The sequence below is a fragment of the Anastrepha ludens genome, chromosome 2 (assembly GCF_028408465.1).
Source record: "Anastrepha ludens isolate Willacy chromosome 2, idAnaLude1.1, whole genome shotgun sequence".
Classification (NCBI taxonomy): Eukaryota; Metazoa; Arthropoda; class Insecta; order Diptera; family Tephritidae; genus Anastrepha; species Anastrepha ludens.
In genome coordinates, this window is record NC_071498.1 from 57,772,218 (window position 1) to 57,792,673 (window position 20,456).

The following is a 20,456-nucleotide window of genomic DNA, read 5'->3' on the forward strand; positions in this document are numbered from 1 at the left end:
CACTTCCATGACGTTTCGCGCTGCTACCAGTATCATTGTAACGAGTAATGGTGCGATAAACAAAAACTATATTTACTTTAAGGTGATTGAGCTCACGAACAATCGCTGCCTGTGATTTTCCAGCCAAATATAGTGCAATACACTATTACGCTTGAAATCCATTACTGATTTTCTTTTTTCGCGTTTACTCTTTCGGCAAAATGCTTCCGCGCGCTTGTAAACAATACTCTGGACTGTCATTTAGCTGATGCCCGTGCCCGCGGTCTGAAGTTGGTTACACTTCGAATGACGGACCCTGTAAAAAAAAAAATATATATATATACATATATATATAGGTGACTTTTATTTTTTAGTAGCATCAGAAAAAAAAGTTGTTTTTGCTTGCCCTACTAGTAGTTATTGCACACATCTGTTTCACCACACGAATAAAATTAAACCGCGCTCTGCTAAAATTTGTGTGAAATAAAGTCGCCGTGCGATGTCTTGGCTTTATGGTTAAGCAGACACTGAAGTGGTTCATATTATATTAATATGGCCATATGTGCGGCACTTACTCTAAAGCCAATTTTGGTTCTACAAAAAATTGTTTCTCTTCAGTTGCGTCACGCTAAATAAAAAACACTTATGTAGCTGCCGGAGCCACGGGTAACACGCAGAATATAAATAAAACCAAATATTTTTAGTTACTTTCAGTGAAGATTTATTGATATTTCATCAAAGAATTATCTATATTTTTGGCATACATTTCGAAATCTACTTGCACATCTAAGCCTAAAATTTTTAAGTATTCAAAAATATATACATACATATACATGAGCTACGTGCGTACTGCGAAGTCCGTACGCGTAGTAAAAAAACTACAAATTTAGAATATAGATGTATAGGTAATGCTATGTGTACATTTCGTACAGATTATTTATGTAAACGCCACCGTAATGACACAACAAAATACAAAACAGTTTAAGAACTAAAACGATTTTTAAATAATAAATGGAAAACAATTGGCAGGAAAATGAAAAAACAAAATACATACATATACTATAGAAGCTTAAAAAGTAAAGTGTCTCAGTAGAGAATAATTGATAGACGGTACCTTTTTTATGTCATATTTGACATTTGTCAATCAATTTTACACGATGAAACAACGCGTTAAAACTATTGCAACTTATTATGAAAATGGTCGATCTTTAAGAGCCATATATCGCGCAATACCTAATTTTTTGGGTGGAAATAATCATCTGAGTTAGTCGACAATTCCAAGGTTGGTGGGAAAATTTCAAGAAACTGATTCTTTCAAGGAGGAAAAAGGACTGACAGACCAAAAACTGAATATTCTGTTGAGAATATTTCAACTGTATGGTGTGGTTTTTGGGCTGATGGAATAATTGGCTCATTTTTTCTACAAAGATGAAAATGAGATAGCTTGTTAATGTTAATGGGCATCGCTATAGACAACATGCGATCTAACTCCACTAGACTATATTTTGAGGGTTTTTTTTTTAAATAAACTCTATATCACTGTCCGCCTTGAAATCCAACGGAGGACTTCTCTTGCCAACAAGTGCTACTTTGAACTAAGTAGGCAATTTAGTAGTAAAGTCCTCTCTCGACCAATAAAACTAGCACTTTTTAAGGCTCTCGTCATGCCCGTCCCAACGTACGGCGCAGAAGCCTGAATGATGACAATATCCGGTGAGGCGTCTCTTGTAGTGTTTGAGAGAAAGATTCTGCGCAAGATTTTTGACCTTTTCGAGTTGGTGATGGCGAGTATCGTAGGCGATGGAACAATGAGCTGTATGAGCTTTACGACGACATAGACATAGCGCAGCGAATAAAGATCCAGCGGCTTCGATGGCTGGGTCATGTCGTCCGGATGGATACAAACGGTCCGGCTTTAAAAGTATTCGATGCGGTACCAGCTGGTGGTAGCAGAGGAAGAGGAAGGCCTCCTCTGCGTTGGAAAGGTCAGGTGGAGAAGGACTTGGCTTCACTTGGTGTGTCCAATTGGCGCCGGTTAGCACGAGAAAGAAACGACTGGCGCGCTTTGTTAAGCTCGGCCAAAATCGCGTAAGCGGTTATCGCGCCAATCAAAAAGAAGAAGAAAGTCTATGTCAATAAACCAACAGCAATTCCAAAGCTGAAGTACAATATTCGCATCGAAGATGATGAACCCAATGCGGTAATGTGTAAGCGAATCTTTGAAAATTTTAATTTTCGTATGGCAGCCTGTGACGTGCTTATGCTGGACATTAAAATGATCTAACTTTCACATATAATTGTTAAGAGCCGTATTTTGAATAAAAATAGTGAAACCTGAATGAATCAAAATTTTTACATGCTTAATAAACAATATCTGGCCGTCACTTCTGAAATACCCTTTGCTATAAAATTTCTTAAATGCCAGCTTTTTGTTAAAGGAAATATTAATTAAGTTAAAAATTACATTTAAACTATGTATATTAAGTGACGCATGTATGTACTTTAAAGTCTTATTAAATGCAGGGTAAACTTTTTCCATTTATTGAGTTTTGATCGATAAGATGTTTTTTCGTTTGAATATATTTTTTAATTTCTACATACATATATATTATTTCATTTAATCATTTGTTTCCAAAATAAATGCATTTTTTATATATTCCATAATTTATATGTATATGTATATTTTCACAACTCATCTTAAACTAATACGTATGTATGTATATTGTATATGTATGTGTGTTTCTGCACTACTCGAAAAAAGGAATCTGTCAAAAATGCACTTTGATTTCATTGAGTTAATTTAAATTAATTATGTTCATTTGCTGCATTTCCAATTTAAAAATAATGCGACATAACAGACATGTTTACATACTTAATGACATCTCGTTGCTCCTCACACAGAGCTCGTATTGGCGAATCGCTTGACTAGCAGTTACGACATTTATAGACTCGGTGTGAAAACAGCTACTGTTTATTTATTTTACAGCTTTGCGCGCTCGTAAAACCCGTTTGTACATAAGAATGTATGTACTTTCGTTAAATAGAAACTTATAGTACTTTTTGTCCTTTCTGTATTAAAATTGTATTGCGCTCAAGTAGCGCAAACTCGTGACTGTATGTACACGACTACATAACTCGATTTCTAATTTACTTAAAAATAACTGTATGTACTAAAAGCTGATGGGTTGTATAAAAAATTGAACTAAGCAAATTTACAGCGTTTTGACAGTAGTATAAAAAATTGTACGCATGCATTTGTAAATGTTTCATCTATCTAAAGAACTTGGAAAAATTTAGTGTTTTTAGTTTAATATGTAGAACTTGACTGTGATAAAATATGTTAATATAATTTTTTTTTTCAAACCCTGGTTTGAAGATTTAAGATTTTGAAATTTCTGTATCAACTTTTGCGCTCAACCAAAATCAATATTGTGAACGGATGGTAGTTCGTAAAAACTGTATGTTCCATGATACGACCACGAGGTATAGGTATCCTCTTTAGCAGACCGTTATTCAGCTCTGAGCGAATTCGACAGAAATCTGACGGGCTGACGTCACTTGGGATGTATTTACGAAAATAATGAGATGGGTGATATACGACACTATGACACTTCATTGTTGTCTGAACAACGGCTGATTGGAGGAGTATGTGAATACGTGTTGACTTACAGTGCAGATTTCAGCTGGCATTAAAATTGTGTTAGTGATATGCGAAAACAAAACAAAACAGCCGTCACCCATGTTGCTTCGTTGCTGTCTGAACAACGACTAATTGCACAAGTGTGCGAATGCAACTGAAATGATCATGATCGGCTGAGTCTCCCAAGTGACGTGGCTGTCGAAGTTCCCCTCACAATTTTCTTTTTCATCATAGTTAAAGAGAAAACCTGGTAAATCTATCATCTTGATCATCTTCCCTGAAACCAGCGTATTGCAGTACGTTAACGTAAGTCGTTATCCGAAATATAAATTTTTCGGTGACGAGTTGTACGTTCGCGGCTATAGCGATTCCAGCCCAGTTTTTTATTGCTTCTGTTGGCAGTATATTGCACGAAAAGGTAATAAGAACCTCAGGCTTTCGGCCTCAAAGCTGGCTGAGAAAGATATTGGCAAGTTGTGCAACCCAGAAGCATTTATGGTTGTTAATATGGTTGAGTTGCGCAGATTAACAATAAAAAAAGCTACATATATGGAAAATTACCAAATTTAACATATTCGTCAAAACCATGAAACTGATATTGTGGCGAAAAAAGCAGATATATTGGGTGGTTTTATGCTGAGCTGGTTGATTTGAAATTGTCATATCCGTATCGTACAAATATTTTTGACGATTTTTATATATGAAATTCAATGACTCTCACTGTACATGTAAAAGCTGACATTGAAATTGTGTCGCTAACTTTAGTGCCATACCTGTTAGAGTGAATTAATACACAAATTAATTAAGTGAGGGGTCAATTAAGGGGTTATACGCAGTTATGACTTTCAAAAAAATCGAAAAGCGTATATTCAAAAGTATACGCACGAAATTTGAAGTAGATCTAAGCAATACTTTCGGAGTTATACCTAAATATGTAGAGATGCCTCGGCACGTTTTAAGGTAGGTATTGAAACTTTAAACGTGTTTTTTTCAAAACGGCATTTTTCAAGTCGGTGTACACGATATCTCGAAAACGGCTTGTTTGATCGGTCAACCGTTTTAACTCAATCTTTAAAGATACATTTTCTAGTAATTAATCGTTCCTTTTGTAAATCTGATACTTATTTTCCATTTTATAATCAATTTACGGCCAAATTTTAACGTAAAAATCGAAATCATTTCCTTTAAAAGCTGCCATTTTGTGAAAATTCACTTTTTTGATTAGCCGAACGATTAATTACTAGATAATCTAATATATTAACAACATTTGTTTGGTTTTTTGATTTCAGATAATCCAATCCTGAGTTACGATGTACACCGTTAATCGTCTTTTTTTAAAGGAGGTTCCAAAAATCGCCTGCAGCGCGCTCTATAATCAACATTTTCATAAATAAAAAATTTTGTTACGTTCTTGAAGGATGCTTTTATAACCGCCAAAAATTTTCAAATTAAAATATTCTGAAGTTTCTTCAGGATAAATCCTTGACAACCCGTCTTTTATTTGCTTCATAACTGCGTATAACCCCTTAAACTGAACTACGGTCAATTAAGGTATTCATTCATATCTGCCAACGAAACTGACAGTCCGTGCCAGGCAATACTAAACAAGATATAAGATCTTATACTTTTTGCCCTTCATGAGCTATTACTGAACTCCATTGGCAATGTATTGGCTGCTAAAAGAATCCAGATATCAATGATTGCCGGAGGAGATGTCGGATTAGGCGTGCTGTGCTATTTGCCTTATTTGTTTTCATGGTGAAAAAAATAGTAGGACAATTAACATTTTGATCTATATTCTATCTATCTATCTAGTAAAGGGTTTTCCAATAAGAGGTGTTATTTTCATATTCAAAGAAAAATGCTATTTTTTCATATAAATGATCGGGCGTTTATTTCATTATAAAGAGAAAAGCATGCCGTTAATAGTGGAAAATATCATCAGGCAAATGACCACCACGACCACGCTTACAGGACAATATCCTTTTCATGAAATTTTCCATAACCGAATTGCAAAGTGGCTGCTCTATGTCCTCGATAGCCTCAAAAATTTCTTCTTTAAGGTCTTGAATCGACTCTGGGCTGTTGGCGTAGACCTTCTCTTTCACGTGGCCCCAAAGAAAAAAGTCACAAGGTGTTAAATCACAAGATCTCGGTGGCCAATTGTGATCACCTTTTCGAGAGATAACACGTTTCGGAAATTTTTCCCGTAAAAGATCAATGGTTTCGTTGCTTGTGTGGCTCGATAGCGATAGGTAACACCTGTTATTGGAAAACCCTTTATAATAAATTCAATGCAGTGTAGATGCGAAGTGATATGTTGATTTGTCAGTACCTGATACTTAAAAAACACCCCGTACTCAATATTTTCCTTTCGGTACTCGAAAAGCGTTTGCAATAATATGGCTGAAGTTTTTCGTATAAAAATATTGTCAGTTTTTCAATTTAAAAAACGGTCTTTTTCAGATCACCACTTGCTCATATTAATTGCCAATTGCTTCTGGAGCAATGATCATAAGTTTGACGTTTCTTCTTTCCATTTGGCATCAGCAACATTTCGCGGCAAGCCAAATGTATGTTGCTGGCGACATTCCATGACTGTGAAGTTAGTACTAGCCTTTACTTGAAAATAAGAAAATAAATAAACATTTTTTTACGTGGGCAGTTTAGTGCATAACTTTTTAATTTAAAAAAATTCCAGGCAAATTCCTCCTTTCATTTTCGAGCAAATTAAAAATGTTTATCAGACTGGGCCAAAAAAAAAGTTGCAAAAGTCCACCCTTGCATTTAAATCTTATGTATGTTGAGAGGATTTCGGTACCATAACTTTTTTAATCCTTCTAAAAACCATCGAAATTATTTTGTATTAAAACTGGGTTATTTGTTATCCAATTTTTACAAACAATACAGTCAGTCTCAGAAAAAAGGAACCGCGATTATTCATGAAGTATGTTTAAATGATATACATGTATTTAAACAATTTTTACATGAAAGTATGTAGAAAACTACGAGTCGCAATTACTTAATAAGCCGTGTAGTCTCCATCGTTGGAGCATATCCTGGCATCTTCTCGGCACGCTTTGAACAGGCTTTTCTGCGTAGCTCGTCGACAAAGAGGACCACATTTTGCGAATTTGACATACGAGTTGCTTTAAATCGTGGACTGGCTTTCCGGCAAAATGCGTTTTCATAATTCCCCACACATTTTCAATGGGGTTGGCGTCTGGGGACTGGGAAGGCCAGTCCATTATTGTGACGCCATTTTCTTGTTTTGTTATTAATGTATTTTTCTGAGAGCAGTGGTTTTGATGATGTAGGACGGTAGGGTATGTTCGCCTCCTTCAGTCGTCGTTCGATGGTGTTGATATTCACATCTATTCCCCTTTTAGCAAGAATGGTGCGTACTTTGCGTAGTCGCAAAGAAGGGTCCCGCTTAAAAAGTTGGACAATCACTTTATCCTACTTTTTTGTCGTCACTCGTTTCAAGCCGCTCTCGGAAAAGTCATTAACATTTTTGTATACTTTCTACCGCTAATTCCACATCACAATAAACTTGTTTGTTTTTTTAATTACTTTTGCAGCCGCGGCATAAGATAGTTTCGGCCCTTTCGAATACGTGCCTAAAAACACCGCCTCGAAACGTTTCGCGTCCTTCTCACTCATTTTTGTTTGGTCGCGTTCACGGGAAAGTTTCGAACGACACTCACTTGAGTTAGCACTGGCGCCGTAGCCCTTGAGTGGAACTACTATGCAGCAAAAGCAGAACGAAATATAGTATATCTTGAAGTTACAAGGAAGAGTAGTTCTTTTGTTCTGACACAGACAATTTTTCATTTTTCTAGCCTTGTGGAAACCTATATTTTGTTCTTTTGTCCTTTTGAGCTCCAAATCCATTTCATATCAGTCGCGTCAGTTACGCAGAGTTAGGGTGCGACCAGAGTGAACGCTGAAAGCCGAGCCGAGATTGTCAGTGCGATAAAGATTGTCAGTGCGATAAAACTGATTACATACAAGTCAATACAAATAAGCTTGTGTATAACACAGTGAGCGCCGACAAGAGCAGAGAGCAAAGCCGATGAGTGCGAGAAAACAGTTTCAAAGCGTTTTGCTCGCTTTTTTGGATAGTTGATGTTTACTTTTTAGAATGCAGTTGTGTTTTTAACACACTTTTATTAGGTCGGGTTGTATGTATGTATGTATGTATGTAACGGAATCTTTGAGCTTAATTTTCACTGGCTTCTAAAAATCTGATCGACTTGAAATTTTGCATACCTATCAAGGACCGATGACAATGCAATAATTTGATAAAAGTTTTCCATTATCCTTATTAGGATTGCCAGGATTAATATTTTCTTTTTTTACCTGTGGGCAAAAAGTAAGGTGAATTTGGTTGTAAAATGAAAAATCTTTATTTATTCTTGTAAATCAATTTCATCCCCTTCAAAATAATCCCCTCTCGATAAAATACACCTATGCCAACGATTTTTCCAATCCCCGAAACATGCCAAATAGTCCATTTCCGGTATAGCCATCAGCACCTTCTTCGATTCAGCTTCTATCTCCTCAATCGACTCGAAACGCGTTCCCCGTAGTGGCCTTTTGAGTTTTGGGAATAGCCAGAAGTCACACGGAGCCAAATCAGGCGAATACGGTGGTTGCGGAACGATATGCGTGGAATTTTTGGCGAAATGGTCACGAAGAACGAGTGCAGTGTGAGACGGTGCATTATCATGATGCAAAAACCAAGAGTATATTGTTGAAATTTAGCTGGATATTTTCTTAAATCATTATATAAATGATGAAATTCACCAAATTCATTCCTTTTTAGTGTAATTGGATGTTTTCCAAACTCTTTTGTGTTAATAATTGCATTAATCACACTAGGAGAAGCAAAATACTCTTCATCAGATGAATCCATTACCGTGTACAGCAATTTTATAAACACAAATGAACAACAAAATTAAACGACATAAGAGCAAAACACATGGAATAAACAGAATTTCAGCGCTGATTCTCGCATTCACTGTGTTATATACAAATTTTCTTCTCGCATGAAAATAAGCGTCAATAAGCTCGGCTCGGCTCCGCTCGGCATCAGCGTTCACTCTGGTCGCACCCTTATACTTCTCTAAAATATTGTTTTTGAGTCTCAAGTACTTCAAAATTCCTTAAAACTTTGCTTTTGCTGAATTCATAAACAAAAAAGTTATAACACTTGAAACATTTATCATGACAAACGGAACAATCAAGCCGTAAGAGAGCAACTTTTTTTTATAAAAGAAGTAGATTTTGTATTTAAAAACGTATTTAGTATTTTAATAATAATAAAGAAAAGTCATTTGATCCTTTCATCTGACTAAATGCAAGCTTTAGGTACTGTTTTTTTTTTATGTGTCTACTAAAGAAAATTAAAAAAGAAATGGCGGTTAGTCAATTTCTTTACTGCATTTATAAGCAAAAAATCTTAAATGTTCTCCTTTTTTAATTTTGCTTCTGAATAACTTTTTTACTAAATAGACAAAAATGATTTCGAGTAATTGGAATCTTTATTTTGACCTTTGCAATGGAGCCCTTGCTTGCCTGTTTTCATACTGCAGTCGCCTAGTGCACAAGTGTCAAATATGATTGGCGTGCGACGCCATTTGCAAAATTATAAATCTTCCGATAAGGTGATTAATTTTGCGCCACCTTGTATAAATGAAAGTATATACATATGTATATGTAGCTGTCAAAGCACCAAAGTAATGCCATAAGCTATGCAAAATATTGCATGAGGTCTGCGATGAATGTCCATCAGCGCCCATTTGTCGATACAGCGGTAAAAAATAATGCAAGCAAATTTTATACGGAGCCCATGCTTTTCATACATTGCAGTACTAAAATAATACAACATAGGGCAAATACGACAAATACCACGCCTTACGCATCCCCTACATGTATTGTATGTCCATTAGTATTCGCACCATTTATTTCCATTGAAAATGTGATAAGAAAAAATCGCATTTCACATTTACCAAAAAATTTTTATGATAGCGTACGAGGCGCATTCGTTAATTCATTAATTTTAATTAGATTCGCCTTGGTATCATATGCATACATATATGTATGTATAAGTATGTATGCAAGTATATAAGATGCCGCTTGTCGAATACTAATACTTATTATCATTATCTACATGTATAGTAGTAGTTTTGTGTACGTATATGTATGTTTCTGAAACGAAAATAGCATAGCGCGCAATCTAATATTTAAATTTACTTATTTTCTACTCTTTAAACTGTTTTCTTTTTCATTTTATTGTTTTAAATATTACGCTTTCTAAATTATCACCCAACGCCTTATCTTTCGCTATCTGCACACAAAAAAGTACACTACTACATTAGCGAAAATTGAAAATAATCTTTGTTGCACTTTTCGATTTGCATTCCACAATATTTGTGTGATATCACTTTCCAAAAAACTTGACGGCTTCTGTTCACTATTGAGTTGCAAGTAAATACCGATTTTTGTTCGTCCTGCGGTGCGCTTACAGCGATAATTCTTCAGTGGAAGTATTCACATGTACACGAGGCACATCGTGCGGCAGTCGTATCTCTGTTAATATGACCACTTCGTATGGGCTGCAATCGGAGAGATGTAGGAATGAGCATAACCAGCCGTAAAAGCCCTTCTCAATGTCGGCCATCTCGTTCAACCAACTATTGAGTTGTAGACTTAATTGCACAATGCCCGCATATATGCCTAGGCCGAGGGTGCAAACGAGTATGCCCACCGGATAGGCGAGTATAAGTATGGGTGACATAAAGAATTTATAAACGCAAGATTTTTCCTCATTGAAGTAGTTGAACATGTTGTACCAGGTGAGTGTGCCAATATAAAATGAATATATGCTCGAGACTAACGTCACGAATGGAAGACATATCAGTGATAAGATAAGAATATGTAGACCGGTTTTCGGAGTGCAGGTGCAACAGAGATTCTGCTGTTTATTCACCTGAGTGGCAGCTGTAACAGCATTGATTTGTTCCAGCTCTTCGCGACTGATATTGATTTGCAGATCCAGGCTTTGACCCTTTTTGCGGCCGCGTTTAATTGTACCTGAGCGCACAAACAGTTAAATGAAAATTATTTATTATTAAAGTAAGATATTGGTTAAAATTTCAAAATTTTGCAAATTATTGCAATTCAACCCACCTGTCATAGTTAGATAATTACTATCCATTGACCTGCGCGTATTGTACCTCTCCAAACTATGCACATCGGCATTTAAAACGCTCGTCTCACCCGATTCCAGATCCTCATAGTTAGTTATTTCAGGTGACTCACGTTGACTTCGCACATGCAAGGGATCGGTACGAATATTTACGCGTTTCTTTGAGGAAGAGCGATTGCTAAGACAATCGTGAGACTTTGCATCCAAACTACTCTCTGAATAGCTACTTGGCGTAACTGTAGTACTTTCATGCCGATTTGTTGATTTTGTGCCTTGTGAAACGCTCTCAAAATTCTGCAATTCATTATCGTCTTCATAAATATTGTCTATGGACTGTGAAGTCTTGTGTGCCAATTGGTCGTCGGTAGCATCTCCATTGGTCTGAGCACCTGGTATTTGCGGCAGTGGTTGTTTATTTTTCAATATTAAGGAGGTTTTGAGTAAGTCCTCGTCAAGTGCAGGATTTGATGGTGAAAGTTTTTGACGGTTCTGCAATTACAATAGTAAATATTATGTTTTTTTCTTCCATAATTCGTTCAAAAAGACAGAAACGGTAAAAGGGCGTTCGTGTAATCTGCGGGAAATCGTTTTTTTAATATTGCATGTTCTGTGTGAGGCTAAAAATAACAGACTTATTGAAATTGAATTGAGTTACTTTTTACGTCAAAATATACCCACAGGTGGGTAATGAAAGAAAGGACGCCCGCGTAGGCAAAGAAATGCCAAAGTTCAGAAAGATCTTTCTACAATATGGTTATCTCAAAGAGAAAATGAATTAGTGAAATTTTTTGGGTCGGCTCAAACCGGCAAATGACTATAGGGCCACAAAAAGCAAAAAGTACACCACAGCCCAAACAAAATTTGACTGCAACTCAACAAAGGGGTGTGAAAGGGGGTATGTGTCGTGATCTTAACAGCGGGTCTATTTACTTCCGCTATTAGTGCAATACTAGAGGGAGCTCTGGAAGAACTTAGTAAATGGGCTACTAACAGTTGTCTTAAAGTTAAATCAAACAAAACCCCGTTAATGTTGTTTACAAATAAAAACAAGAAGCCACTGTTTAGACTACCGTCAATCAATGAGGTTGAAATTCCGCTTTCAGATAGGGCAACATATCTAGGATCAATGCTTGATCCGCAACTGAACTGGTTGCACAATGTAGAAAAAGCTTATGTAGCACGTATACAAAATAGTTATTAGCGGAAATTTAAGTTTAGAGTATAAACTCGCACTCTGGATGTACACTGCCATAGTAAGTCCGATTTTGACATACGGGGCATTAGTGGAGTGGCCTGCATTAAACAACAACGTAAGGCAGTTAACTAACGACAACGAGCAGCCTGCGTAGGAATAACTGGAGAAATCGTGCCCAACAGAGGCACTGAATGTCATACTAAACCTGTTACCAATAGATTTGCAACTACGACTAACAGCAGCAAATACCGTCAGCAGAATAAAAGAGGTGGTTGTTGCAATGCTAGAATGTTTGGCCATATTACAATTTTTGATAGTCGAAGGCTAAACGGCAATCCATCAGACTACATTACCGCTTCCATAGACTTCAGGCTAGAATTCAAGGTAATGTTTTCCACGCGAAAGGAATGGGAGTTACACCGATGAATCCACGATGGATTGTGTCGTCGGCGCGAATGTATATTCAAAAGACCTCGAAGTTTCCAAGTCGTTTCGCATGACGAATTGGAAAAGCATCTCTCAAGCAGAGGTTCTCGGGATAAGGACCAGAAATCATTCACAACAACTATCAGAAGCACCCTTTTTTTCCACAACACAAAGAAGAATTAAATGCCTTAGCACGCATGACAGACATCTCCCTCATATGGGTACCTAGTCATAGGAACACAGAATTAAATCTGAAAGCTGATGAACTAGCAAGGCAAGGGGTTTCTGAAGTGGTGGTAATGGGCTACCCCCGAACCGTCTATAAAAGGGAGATTTTTTTGCAATTCCAAAAGCAGGCTATTGACAGAAGGGCCAACACCGATGTCTGTAAAATAACGAAGGAAACGTGGACAAATTACAGCAAACCCAGAATTGATGAGCTGTTAAGAAAGTCAAGGGCAGAAATCTTTAGAGTTATGTCAATAATAACCGGCCATTGGCCTATCGGAGATCATGCTGGATTCTAGGGAGACAGTCTTTCACTATCTGTGTGAGTGCCCAAGTCTGGGCGCTCTACGGCATAAAATGTTGAGAGAATGTTCGATGGCTACTTGAAAGAAATTACAGAAAAGACATAGGCAGATTTGTAGTAAAATCAAGATGGTTTGGCACTTTTCGTGCTAACTGAATCTGGTGTGTGTCACTCAGACACCACCTCTACCAATCAACCATACCACAGCCCAGGAGAATACCATCAGGGAAATCTTAGCATGATTCTTTGAATGAAGGATCGAGCCGTTTCTCCGAAAATTGTTACCATCTTGGCAGGCAAGGATAGTTTTGCCATGAAAAAACTGATCTTCGTCTTCTTCTTCTTCCACTTTATTTAAGATTATATCTTGTTATTTACAACAAGAAATTTCTTAATGTTAGAAATTTATACATTGCAATATACAATTCTTATAATTATACAAACAATTTTATAGTAAACAATTTAATACATATCACAATTCAATCATTTTGCAATTCAGTCGTCCAGTACTCATGCTATCGTTTCGGTGGTCTTCCCTGGGGTCTATTGGCTAGTGATTTATTCTCCATTGCGATTCTGGCTACACTGTCAGGTCCCATTTTCTTTACATGCTTTTGCCACTCTTTTCGACGTCTTCCACCCCATTTGCAGATGTCTTGAACATCACATAATGAACGGATCTCTTCGTTTCTGATATGATCAAGCCTTGTGCGCCCACAAACCGCTCCGAGCGTTTGCATTTCTGTGGTGGTAAGGATACGCTGTGTTGTGGTCGTATCTGTACGGGCTTCGACTGTATTACTCCTAACACACATGTTCTTATTTCTTCACACTATATCTCTCAAGGGCGGCCGCCGTAGCCGAATGGGTTGGTGCGTGATTACCATTCGGAATTCACAGAGAGATCGTTGGTTCGAATCTCGGTGAAAGCAAAATTAATAAAAACATTTTTCTAATAGCGGTCGCCCCTCGGCAGGCAATGGCAAACCTCCGAGTGTATTTCTGCCATGAAAAAGCTCCTCATAAAAATATCTGCCGTTCGGAGTCGGCTTGAAACTGTAGGTCCCTCCATTTGTGGAACAACATCAAGACGCACACCACAAATAGGAGGAGGAGCTCGGCCAAACACCTAACAGAAGTGTACGCGCCAATTATTTATTTTTATTTATATCTCTCAAGTACTCGGAAATTCGTGCTGCTTTGGTTGATTGCGCTTTGACCGCCTCCGCCAAATCCCTATGCGATGTTATTGTCGATCCCAAGTACTGAAAACTCATGACTTGCTCTATGCTTCGCTCGTACACGACCAGTTTACATCTCAACGGTTGTTTCGACACGGTCATGGCTTTTGTATTGGTGTTGGAGATTTGTATTTTAAATTTATCTGCCGATTGCTCGAAAATATACAATAGTCTTTGCGCATTATAGAAAACAAAAGTTTCTCATAGAAAAGAATTTGCCGTTCGGAAGTCCTTTGAGGTTACTTAATCAAGGTCCATGCCACTAATTAGACAGGAAGCTCGATCAAACACCTTTTAATGGATGGCAATTATATTTATTTAGAAAAGTTGCACTCACCAACATTTCTTGCTTTAAACTAGAGCTTCAGATACTTGCTCGAAACTCATCCATTGCTCAACTGCACAATTTGAACAGCTAAACAAAAACTATCAATTTTATTTATTAGCATTTCTTTAGTTTTCCAATGAGAATATCACTGTGTATAAAGAATTTGTAAAACTAAATAAAGTGCTTACAAAAAAGTTAAAATAGACAAAAGTACTGGTCGAATCACTCGGATAGGCTAGATATTTCCGAAATTTTCGGGTAATTATAATAGCATCGGTGTTCGAGTAATCCCTCGCCCGAGCTTGGCCTGTTCGAAAACGTGCTAACAAATCGCGAGCTGTACTTTGAACTGAGGACATCATCGTTTCCACGATAGTGGAAAACCCGGCAGAAGGGCCATGTAACGATGGGCTGTGAGATCTTGTGAATGGATGCAAGAGAGCATAATAGGTTGTAACTATTGTTGGTGGCAAATGGGGTATGGATCCAGTAGCTTAATTAGTTAATCTTCTTCTTTAAAATGTATTCAATCTAAACAACAAGTATCTTTGATGTATGATGCATTGGAAAGGACAAACGAATAAAACTCCTCGCCTCACCTCTTGATTCTATTTAATTGGCACCTACTAATCCATAGTTAATAAATGACACATGACTTGAATAGAATTGGCAAATGATAACTAAGTGAAACCTCCACCGTTGCGCTAATTAAAACATTTATTCCAAATTTATGTTGATGCTTTTTGGTCCGCAAAAATGTTATCACCAATATGAGCACAGAAATATTTAAAGTGCTAAAAAAATATATTAAATGCTATCAGCATGTGTTGCTGCAACTAAATTTTTTTGTTGTTAAATGGCTCGGAATTGCATTTTTCATTTAAAATTTGCCCTGTTCGAAGTTAGAAGCTTAGAATATTTCATTTGCCTCAGACAAGTCATAAACTGAAAGCACGTATTTTGATGAAATACTTACTAAAACAGTTTTGGCGGTTCGATAAGAAAAACATAATGTTTTGGTTTGAAATACATTTTATTATTCAGTACATGAATATCAATATCCTGAACATCAATACAATTGTTCCAAAGAGATTCCAATTCATGATTTCCATCCCTGAGTCTAGAAGGGCTGCAAAATACGCGTTCACAGCTGTTACAACCTCATCATTTGATAAAAAATGTTTCCACGCATGCATTTTTTTAGATGTGGAAACAGATGGAAGTCGCAGGGGCCAAATCTGGTGAAAGAGGATGGATGCTACAATAATTCGAACTTTAATTAATAGATTTTAGCTATTTTCAAAATTCTCTTGTGACACCGTGCATTATCTTGATGCAAAATAATTTGTTTTTTTCTTAGGCAAAGTGGATGTTTTTGCACGAATTCTTTTCCTTAAGCTTGTCTAAGAACTTGTGAAACCGGATAAATTCAAATCCAACGTCAGTCAAAAACAAAAAAAAAAATATTGGGTTTTGGAAATTCGTAAATGCATAAGATTATGGTATTTCGTGCCCTCTATCTTCACAATACCTCATCCAGACCTAGTTCCCTTATTACCCTCAGGATAGAGCTGGGTTGGATTGAGCATATGTGCCTTTCTTCTGGCTGCATTTGGCCAAGATGTCTCAATCTTCTCCGCGCTATAGAGCTACACTCCAGGGGAGGGTGCATTGGACTCTCCTGGGATTGGCCGCAGAAACGACAGGTATTAGTAGACCACACCCGATCATGTGCAGATGGCCACGCAGTCTGCAGTGTGCTGTGAGAATACCCGTGAGCATTCTCAGTTCATCCTTGGAGAGGGTTATGAGTTTTTGAAGCTCTTTTGGTTGTGCCCTCCCAGTAAGGTTACCGCCTGGCCATACGCATTAACATAGGTCTTCTGTGAATGGGAAAAATATATTTTTTATAAAAAACTTTATCCATCAACGTCTTTTCCATCAAAACCAACGCACTCATTCCATTTCAACATTTCAATATCACTTTTGTAGAACAATTTATCATTTGCCTCAAAATAGGACTTTCTGCGATAACCTTTTTATTCGAGTCAGTTTTCTTACCGGCGAGCTGATTTTTTATGTCTGCGAACAGCCAGTAGTCGCTGGGAGCCAAATTTGGCGAATGCGTGGATGTGGGAGCAATTCGAAGTTCAATTCATGTAGTTTTGCCATTGTTTTGATTGACTTGCGAGACGAATGCCTTGATGAAACAAAACAGAGAGCAAACGAATCCCCCACTTTGAAGAGAACTTTCTCATAGTGAAACGCTCATGCCCTATAAAGCCAACACGTTCTTTGAAGACATCACATTAAGACAATTAAGACAGAAAACCATCGTTTTATTGCTGTTTCTGATGGAGCGGAGCACTGTTTAAGCCATTGCTTCGGTTGATCGGTATTTTCGCCCATCCAGAAGCAGTGTAAAATTAAAACACGAAATTCTTTTTGAGTAGCGTCACTCTCAGCACAATAACTCACGAAATTTTAACAGCTGTCTTTTTAAGGTTGGTACTAATTGAAAAAGAGGTGAATGCAATAAAACGAGTGCCATCTATGTGGTGGGACTGAGACTTTTCAGCCCATATATTATACCATATGTGGCAAATCCAAGAGAGTGGTTAAGGGGGAACGCCACTGTTGGGGGTCAAAAAATAGTAGATTTTTAAGAATTTTTTTTTGTAAGTAGGAATGATTATTCGAGAATCGGACAAAAAGCAATTTATTATATATGTATTAAACTATGTTGATGTAAATTGTTATTCAAAAATATTGAAAATAGACAAATTTATGTAAATAAACGTAACAAGTTAAAAAAAATGACGTCATTTGGTGGCAGCGATACAGCAATGAATAATCATCTGAAATCAAAAAACCAAAAATTTTATTAACCTACACAATAATGGCTATAGTTTTACGTAGCCGTTTTTTTTTTTTTTTTACAAAATGGTGGTGATTTGAATTTCGATGTGTGTTTTTCACCATTTGTTTGATTTTCAACTGGCCCACAAAAATAGCTCTTTTCAAAATTTTGAAAATCGGCTACGTACAACGATAGCCAATGTGATAACAAAAATTAAAAAAAAAAAGAAAATTAAAATCGGTTCATTAGTCTTCGAGGAATCGTTGCCACCGTATCAAAACAGTCGTTTCAAGAAAAACGCGTTTGAAATAAAGCATCGTATCGTAAGCGCTACTTGAATCGCATTTATAAAACCTCAATGCCGATATATGACTGCAAACAAATGTATGTGGTTACATTACGCACATTTCCGTACTCGGCAGCAAAGAAAATGAAAGTGGACTGCATTTGCTTTCTCCTCTTTCTGGAGCGGTGACAACAATTGACTCATTTACCCTACTTTCTTGTTTACATCTGTTCAATCTATAGGCAAAAGGTGTTCTTTCCCACCACTACACACACAAAATGCAATTTTAAATGTAGTATTTTTATTTAGTATCCCCAGTTATTATAACTATAATAAAATGAAGCAACATCTGTTTTTTACCCACCTGTACGTTAACAATGTGGTCGACATAGTTTTGTGCGCCATTCACTTTTTTTGATGTCTGACGTTTGCGAGGCGGAATAAAAACTGGGCGTTCCTCGCCGCTCACTGCACTTTTACTAACCATTGTCTGTTCTTAAAAGTTACGTTTTTTGAAAAAATTCCACCATATTGATAATGATATTAAAACAATAAAATGAAGTTGCCGTGTGAAAATTCTGGTATTCTTTGTTCTTCTAAATTATATACTCGTATGCACATTTGTATATGTATGCAATATATGTAGATTTTATATAATTTTTTATATCAATTGTTAGTTATTTCAAAGATATACACATTTTACACATTGCAATCAGCCTTTGCTAATTCACATTTTTTTTCTAGGTTTTTTATAAACAAGTCTGAGTCTTCATCACTAAACCGAATTTTTTAACACACTTATTTCCTTGACGTTCGTTATCATACTTCCTCAGTTGCATTTCTACTGCCGCAAGAACCGAAAAGAACTCGTCAGCCTGCACTGCCAAGTATGTACATATGTATGTACTTACATACATATGTCTGTTTATATTTATACAATTCTTTGTCAGGTCTTTGGCCGAGCTTCTGCTTAATTATGTAGTTTGTACAATTGAAGGACCGCCATCGCACGGCAGCTGGTTTTCATGCGCGGTTCTATCATAACACAAATTTACCCAGTGGTTTTTAATGCCAACCGCAGATAATCAATTGATGTTTCTTGCCCAAAGTGGGTATCGCATTCGGCACCATCCCAGTGGTAGTCCAGCACAAGTTCACCCAACTACGGTGGCCTGATGTATTCTGTATATATGTGCATACATATGTATGTATGTATAAAAGGACATTCGGGGCCGTTGCCATCACTTCTTCCGCTGCGGATGGTGCTGTTGCTGTTGCTGTTGCCAATGCCCATTTATCGATTTTTCGCCATTCAAGTCCTTGTTCCGATTCTAGTTGCTATTCAAGCTGCATTCGCTGTGTCCGAAATAAACAAAAACAAATAACAGACCGCAGGCGCATTCATTTTATAACGAAAACAAAGACGACCATTCCTGTGTGGATGTGTGTGTGCGTGCGACAGATGTAAAGAAAACCAGAGAAAGCCAAAATTGGAAAGTAAATATTGTAGCTTTTTATGTTTTGTTGTTTACTTTGTGGTATGGGTCATAAAAAGAGTCAAAAGCTATGGTGCAAAATTAATGCAAAAAAAAAAAATGCCGAGGGAAGGTGGAAACGAGAATTACAGACCTTAGGAATATTAGGAATTGCGAATTATGTATAGAAAAATATGAAATTCAAAAAAGGTTTCATTGTAAATAACACAGGTCTGCAAAAACATGGGTTCGGAATGTCCTAGGAAAGTGTAGGGTCATTTTCGAAGTAATTTTTTGCGTAGAATCCGAATCCGGGGTTTAAATTGCTCTATCACGTCAGGATTTTGAGATATACTAACCTAAAAGTGCAAAAAACGCTGTTTTTGCCCATTTTTGAGGTTATGTAGCTACGCAGATTTTGCTCTTCATAAAAAAGTAGACTTGGTATTTTAAATTATAAGTCTTCCACTTTTAAATACCGTTGAGCTTGCTCAAATATCTTTATTTTTCACTGAGATATCGCATTTTGAAGTCTCCATGTTTGTTTTTTGTGCGACTATGTAATCGACCGTATCACGTCTCTGTTATCTCAATGGATTTTCGAATATCGAAAAATTCACAAACATGGAAACTTCAAAATGCGATATCTCAGTGAAAAATAAAGATATTTAAGCAAACTCAACGGCATTTAAAAGAGGAAGAATTATACTTTAAAATACTATGTTTACTTTTTTATGAAGATCTAAATCTGCATAGCTACATAACCTCAAAAATGGGCAAAAACAGCGTTTTTTGCACTTTTAGGTTAGTATATCTCAAAATCCTGACGTGATAGAGCAATTTAAACCCCGGATTCGGATTCTACGCAAAAAATTACTTCGAAAATGACCCTACACTTTCCTAGGACAAAACGTTGTTGACCTGTGTAATAGAAAACCATACAAGAATATTCAATTCATCATTAAACACAAATTTTAATAGATTACCGTGTTTGTCAGCAGAATTATGCTGCTCTCCTTACCGAGATGGATGAGTGATAGATGGAGTTGTTTCTAAGTTAATTTTGACTACGCTGCGTTGAAGAACCAGATCACCCAAAATGAACAGTGATTATTACATTTGTAATAGCCTTTGTGAAAAATTTGGGTGCTGTCTGGTTTTGAACACATTTCTTTATTATTAAAATTAAAATTAAATTAAATTAAATACAAAGAATAATTTACAATATATAAAACAAATTTATACTGGCAAAATGCTTTTATCGCATTGTCTTCTTACGTT

General features: G+C 36.7%; 1 protein-coding gene across 1 annotated transcript; it reads right to left on the minus strand.

Moving 5' to 3' along the window:
• Positions 1-9,666: 9,666 nt before the first annotated feature.
• Positions 9,667-18,848, minus strand: LOC128857718 (uncharacterized). The gene is made up of 3 exons (XM_054093464.1): positions 18,065-18,848; positions 10,814-11,321; positions 9,667-10,717 (listed from the first exon to the last, which is right to left on the minus strand). Exons 1-3 carry the CDS (start codon positions 18,185-18,187, stop codon positions 10,146-10,148), a joined length of 1,203 nt encoding a protein of 400 aa, XP_053949439.1. The 5' UTR covers positions 18,188-18,848; the 3' UTR covers positions 9,667-10,145.
• Between the last annotated feature and the right edge of the window lie 1,608 nt (positions 18,849-20,456).

What these genes read in the sequence shown, in the direction of transcription:
- LOC128857718 (XM_054093464.1), bottom strand. Translation starts at nt 18,187, where the DNA reads ATGGTTAGTAAAAGTGCAGTGAGCGGCGAGGAACGCCCAGTTTTTATT. An exon ending in ACCACATTGTTAACGTACAG is followed by an intron (nt 11,322 to 18,064) that starts GTGGGTAAAAAA and finishes TTGTAATTGCAG; the next exon opens with AACCGTCAAAAACTTTCACC. An exon ending in TAATTATCTAACTATGACAG is followed by an intron (nt 10,718 to 10,813) that starts GTGGGTTGAATT and finishes TTGTGCGCTCAG; the next exon opens with GTACAATTAAACGCGGCCGC.